The sequence below is a fragment of the Apteryx rowi genome, unplaced genomic scaffold (genome assembly GCF_003343035.1).
Source record: "Apteryx rowi isolate R43461 unplaced genomic scaffold, aptRow1 scaffold_192, whole genome shotgun sequence".
In the NCBI taxonomy this organism is placed as follows: domain Eukaryota; kingdom Metazoa; phylum Chordata; class Aves; order Apterygiformes; family Apterygidae; genus Apteryx; species Apteryx rowi.
In genome coordinates this window covers 140,887-146,886 of record NW_020448219.1, presented here as the reverse complement: position 1 = coordinate 146,886, position 6,000 = coordinate 140,887, and the positions used below count along the sequence as shown (strand labels likewise).

General features: G+C 36.4%; 1 protein-coding gene across 5 annotated transcripts in view; it reads right to left on the bottom strand.

Annotated features, from left to right (window-relative positions):
* Nucleotides 1-768: 768 nt before the first annotated feature.
* Nucleotides 769-6,000, bottom strand: part of SLC38A9 (solute carrier family 38 member 9) — a 51,676-nt gene continuing 46,444 nt past the window's right edge. For all 5 annotated transcript variants that reach the window (XM_026062721.1, XM_026062724.1, XM_026062723.1 and 2 more), the window contains 2 exons: nt 3,188-3,277; nt 769-1,564 (listed from right to left, as the gene is read on the bottom strand). In XM_026062721.1, coding sequence (XP_025918506.1) covers nt 1,399-1,564; nt 3,188-3,277 — 256 coding nt within the window. In that variant the 3' untranslated portion in view covers nt 769-1,398. The remainder of the gene's footprint in view (nt 1,565-3,187; nt 3,278-6,000) is intronic.

The following is a 6,000-nucleotide window of genomic DNA, read 5'->3' as shown; positions in this document are numbered from 1 at the left end:
TCTTATCCTGCCATTTAATTTGCTTTCCCAACTCAACTCCCACTTCACAAACATTGGATCACTCCAACTTTTTTCCTCTTTTACTCATTTTGGAGTTTAGTGTTGCTTAGAGTCCTCTTTCAATTATTTTACATTTGCTGACTTTTTTTAATAGACTGAAATTCTGTACAGAAGAGTTTTTGCTCTTTCTCTCACCTTAAAAGATGAGATTCCACTAGTACCTGGCAACCTAATTAATGATCATTTTGGGTTAAGACTCAGACCCACAGGTGGCAGGTGAAGGAAAGCACATGCTTGTGCGTACACACACACACACACACACAGCCTCTCAGTTAGTAAACAAGAAGTTAAAAAAACAACAAAGCCTTTTCCAGATTCCTCCAACTTCTGTTAAGAATTATCTAAAACAAATTATTTGATTTAGTCCACAATTCAAGTGTTCTAGCTTTGTCTATACTTTCTGTTCAGGCCCAAAACATTTGGGCTAATGTAGTTGAAGAGCACAGTGAGAGATCACTGATTACCAGATTAAGACTGTACAGGGGAGGAAGGAAGCCTATGATGGACATTGTATCCACAATTACACCCATAAAAGCACACTCAACTCCTGACAAGACACGTCACAGCACATAACAGCCCAGGTAACGGAGCTGAAGTGAGGTCAAGCCTGGAATTCTGATTTTAATTGAGCTACTGTCTGGTTTAAAATTTTTTTACCCTCCTGATTTTTTTCATTGTAAGTTCACAAATAACTTGTGTACATATTGGTTCTGAATAAAACACTGAGACATTAGTTTATTGTTTCTCTGATTTGGAATTTCCTAGAGGAAAAATGTTGCCAAAAAATTAATAGCATATTCAAAGTTAAGAGTGCATTTTGATCCAAATGACTATAAATTAACCTAAAAAATACATATACAACCATTTTTTCCATTTTCCAAACAAAACAGGAAAACAACTGCAACAAAGAGCATTTCAAACAGTTGCTGAATAATACTGTGAAAGCATGTTTGTTAATGAAGGTAAGAACACTTCTTTTAGAAAAAAAAGAGTTCTACAGCCTAAGGCTGAAAGCTGAGCGTTTTGAGACATGGGCTGTAGGAAATTAAAATATTTGGGCTTAATTAATCCTTGATGCATGCTCAACAAAAACAGTGGAACTACCCCACTCAAATTTGAACTATTTCACTTCTCACAAAGTCACGTTTATAGAGGAGCAAGCAGGTTTCCTTTCAAATGCCTAGAAGACGTGATCCAAATTCGTTTCAAAGGCGCAGCTTTTCTCAGGAAGTTCATGTTGAGGACTGCTCAGTTCTCCTGTGTGATAGTGTTGCTCAAGGCTGTTGTGCCAAATGTCACAGTACCACTTGTGACAGCCACAGAGAGAAGGGGGAGTTTTCACAATAGGAATTGTGCAATCAGATTAGCCAGTCCAAGGAGGATTATAAAGATGTGAATGATCAATGCTGGCCACGTCAGCTGCCCAGCACGATGCAGGGAGATCACGTAGATGAGGGATGGATACACAAACACAAAGGCCAGACCACATGTTGCTCCAGAGTATCTGGGGAAGGAGGGGAGGAAAAGAAAAAAAGAAAAGAAAAAGAACACTTTGTGTTATCTCGTTTCTTGTTGCTTTTTTTCCTCCTTCAAACCAACGAACAGTTTGACTGAACAATGACTATTTGCAGTCACTGAACACTGATTTCTGTTCTTTGCTGTCCTCCACCTCCTTCACTGACATTTAACTACCTCTCCCCCGCTTCCCCAAGTAGCTACACTCTGATATTTCTCTGATGTTTCAGTCACATTCCCAGATGCTTCTGGGGACTGACTCCCTACCTTTGACTTTTATGTTTTTACTTTCTTTTGGGAAATCTGTCAACACACAACACAAAACGACTGGACAGTGCATCCTTTGTTAAGCATCCTTTACTGTCAGGACTCCTAACAAATCATTCTCCAGACCCGAAAGAAAAATCAACATGCCCCTCCTGGTAATGTGATCAACCACAGCTACTGAAACATTCAGCTGCTCTTATTACCACTCCCTTGCTTACCAAAACCTTCTCATTATTTTCCCTACTGTGGGTTTCCACCTACTAGCTATACTGCAGCCAAATGTGCATTATTAACTAGCACCATTTGTGCATTATTAACTAACACTATTTGTTATTTCAAATATTTGAACTGTCCCTTCAGACAGTGGAAACATTATAGTAGTGAGTAATCACCTGCACAACAGAAAAGGCAAATATATAAGTTAGATTGTATATAGACAGTTTATCAGCTGAAAATTCATTGTTCAAAATGTTTGATTATGATGCACGATGAATAAATCAGCAGAGGTCAGGATCATTTTGCAAACAGAAAAATGTATTGTGTATTTTTTTTTGCAGTTAATAACTGGACCCTCTCTATTACTGGAAAAAGAAAGTTTTCACTAAAAGAAGAACAACAAAAAGAAGAAATGGAGAAAAAACTCAAAGATCAGCTATTGAGCAAAAGTAAATTAGTCTGCTACACTGGTCGGATCCATGCCTGTGATTGTGGTTTTATAATTGCAGATTTCTATATTTTTAAATACCTCCCTCTCCTGGTTGCTGTAGGAAAGATGCAAACTAGCAATAAATGAAAATGATTACATATATAGTGGTGTCAAATGTAGAAGATAAAACTGATTAGATAACTTCCTCTAATATTTCTCAATTATAGAAAACCTAGGTGTTTATAAACATGGTAAATTTAAGACATCATTTAGAAAGCAATTTTACGTCAGCTTTCCCTTTGGAGTTCTTTACTTGCTTGGATTTTTATCACAGACTTTCAAATCAACTTCAAATGGCCTTAAAAGAAAAACTGAAAGAAACTACATGGTAACTGGACAACTTTTATACTGACACAATATTCTTTAGCCTGGATAATTACCAGGTCCTCAGATAAGGCTTCAGTGAAACTTGGGGAATCATCCCAATCAGATACAAAGCAACAATTACAGACAGCTGCTTGTCAGAGCTTTAAAAGAGCTGATCTTTTTTTTTTAAAATCATTATTTACAACTTATAAAAGCATAAGCCCCACAAAATATAAAGATACAATTACTCACTCTCTTATAGTTCCTTTTGAACACAAAGAGGTAAACATATAGTAACACCACAGGTAAATTCAATGTGCAAGCAACACTTACCTTATGATACCTCCTATATTTGGATAAAACCTCGCCATTGCTACTCCAGCTCCTACAATTGCTATGTTCAGGACCAGCACATGGAAAACACTAAGGGAGGTTAGGAAACAGTGTTAAAATCTATGCTCTATTATTACAAAATAAGACCATCATCCTTCATTTACATTAGCATTTAACTGGTACGTGGATGGCGTTGCCATTTACGTGACTTGTTCTATTAAAGCTGATTAATTTCATAGCAAACATAACATCTACAGAATATTCTGAGTGCCAAACTCTAAATATCTACTGTTTGGACTCAAAATATTATTAAGGAGCAAGTATGTGTAATTTGGCAATTCTTCTGAAAACACCATACATGGTACTCAGCACACTAGTATTTCAGATGGATATTCAAATACCAAAGAAACAATACTGTATAACACAAGAAAGAAATAGCTCGTTCCAGAGAATGATCCAAGTTGGTCAAAGTGAACTAATGGAAACCAGAAGAAAAGAAAGGATACATGACTGAGTGGAAAACATGACACAATAATAATAAAAAAAGTTAATATTTAGCCCCTAATGTATTTTGATAAGAGGACAAACATTTAGGATATTGGACCTAATTTAATGCATGACCTACATACTATTTATACTAGATCTTTTGTTGATTTTGTTTTTATAAATCATTTCCTGCTGCTTTCCTTTTTGCATTAAGGATGAAAAAACTGGAAAGTTTTTGTTCTGCACAAGCAGCTTTTAATGCATGAGACTAACTCAGTGTAGTGATTATGCACAGAGCTCAGACTCAGGAGAGTATCATTTTCTTTAGAGAATATAAAATGATTTATCTTAACATAAGGTAAAGTCAGGAAATATAACAGAAAACAGTGAGATATTTTGTCCATTCAGCTGTTTCTGTGAAAGGAGAAAAGAATTCACACAAAGAAAACGTACATACACTTACAGTTTTTGTTTATTCTTCTGGATAATTTGATTTCTTAAAATAAACAAAACCTGTAAGCTGACACTATTTTTTTTCTTAACTATAGAAAGTATCTGTGTTATGGAGGATGTCACCACCTAACAAGCTTTCAAGGGGATTACATCTGAAGTGCCAAGAGTGACCGCTTCCTTAGCTGAAAGCCTGGGTGTCAATTTGGCAGACAGAAAGAAAAATCAGGAGGAGTCTCATTAAAGTTTAGGGGAATGGAGATAATTCAAACACAAAGGAAAATTTTAAGATTTAGACTACTTCTAATGTCTGTTCTTAAAAGCATATTTCAAAAAGACAGACATAACATCCTTAATTTTGCACACAGTGTTTTGATTGTGGTTCAAGAAGAGGTAGACCTCAGAGACTGAAGATAGCAGTGGGAATACAGCAGCTCAAATTTCAACAAAAACATCATCAGATATCATAAACCTAGTAAAATCCCAAGATTCAGACTGTAAGTGTTAGGGAAAGATGGACCAAGCATTTACTGCTTCTCTCATTTGCAGAAGAAAATCAATTACCTAAACTGTTCACAAAAACGTAAGAGTTTGCAATTAAAATTTACTTCCTCTCTCCCCATACACATGGCAGATTGCAAATCTTACTATCAGACAACACAATTGAAGCTAAAAGTTGATGAACACAGAAAATGATGGCACTATTTTCATTCTTTTTTGGCTTGCAAGAGTTATGAAAAAGAGTACAGGCTTAGTAATTCAGAAATGTTTTGCAAATTTGGATCAGTTCAGAATATTTTAGAACAAAAACTGAAAAGTCTGAAGTATTTCATTCTGACATGCTTTAAAACAGAGAAAGTGATTTTTGAATTCAAAGTTGTTGCTTTTTAAAAAATTCATTCTAGCTTCTTAAAAACAACTGTTCAAGAGCAAACGTGTGTATGTGTGTTTGATGCGAAATGATGCATTTTTAAACTTCTTGATTTGGGAAATAATTAGGGCGGGGTGTGTGTTTTGGCTCAGTTGAAAAAAAAAAATCTCAAAATGCTGGAGTCTCTGAAACAATCCATGACTTGCACAGTACTGCTCTGCAGTTTTAATTGTTACAAATAAGGAGCATCCTCAAGAACAATACCAAAATCAAAAAGCCTGAAAAGGACTTAAATCCACCTGTTTCAGGGTAAAAGGTTATGCTATATTTCTTCCCTGGAATACCCTGCATCTTTTTCTATCACTTTGATAGCAGCCCAAGTTGGAACCATGTTATTGGACCAGATAAGCAATGGTCTAAGAGGATACCTACACATTTAAGCTGCAACCCCCTTCTTTTACCTATATAGATATTCATAGTTCATCTTCCCTCCAAGAAAGGAGGAAAAGGCTCATTCTCAATGGAGAGAAAGGCATCAGCATTTAGAAAAAAAACTACACAGAATAAATAAGAGTCAAATACCTAGGGCTACGAGCAGCTGTATTATTTCTGATAATAACTAGGCTTCATAAGATTCTGAGTTTTATGCAGGTGTGCTCCAGATGGGACAAGCATTACTTACAGCTACTGACATTTTAACAGGTTCTAAATGGCTCGGTTTAAGTCTGACACTAGCTTACAGTACACTTCACAGTCACCACACACTGCAGAAGGGCAGTCGGGAAAGCAGTATTTTTTCTGGGCATATCCCTACTACCTCTATTATAACTACAAAGGGAAAAGTATTTAGAAGACATGAGAGATTAGAAGAGATTCACTCCCTTTTTACCTATCCAACCTGCTGGCACGTAGTTCTTCTCTAAGCAACACTATAACCTTCCTCCTTATGGGCAATGGCAGTAAAGAGTTGGGTGGCCCAGGCAAGGGCTGGATTGCCCACCTGAGC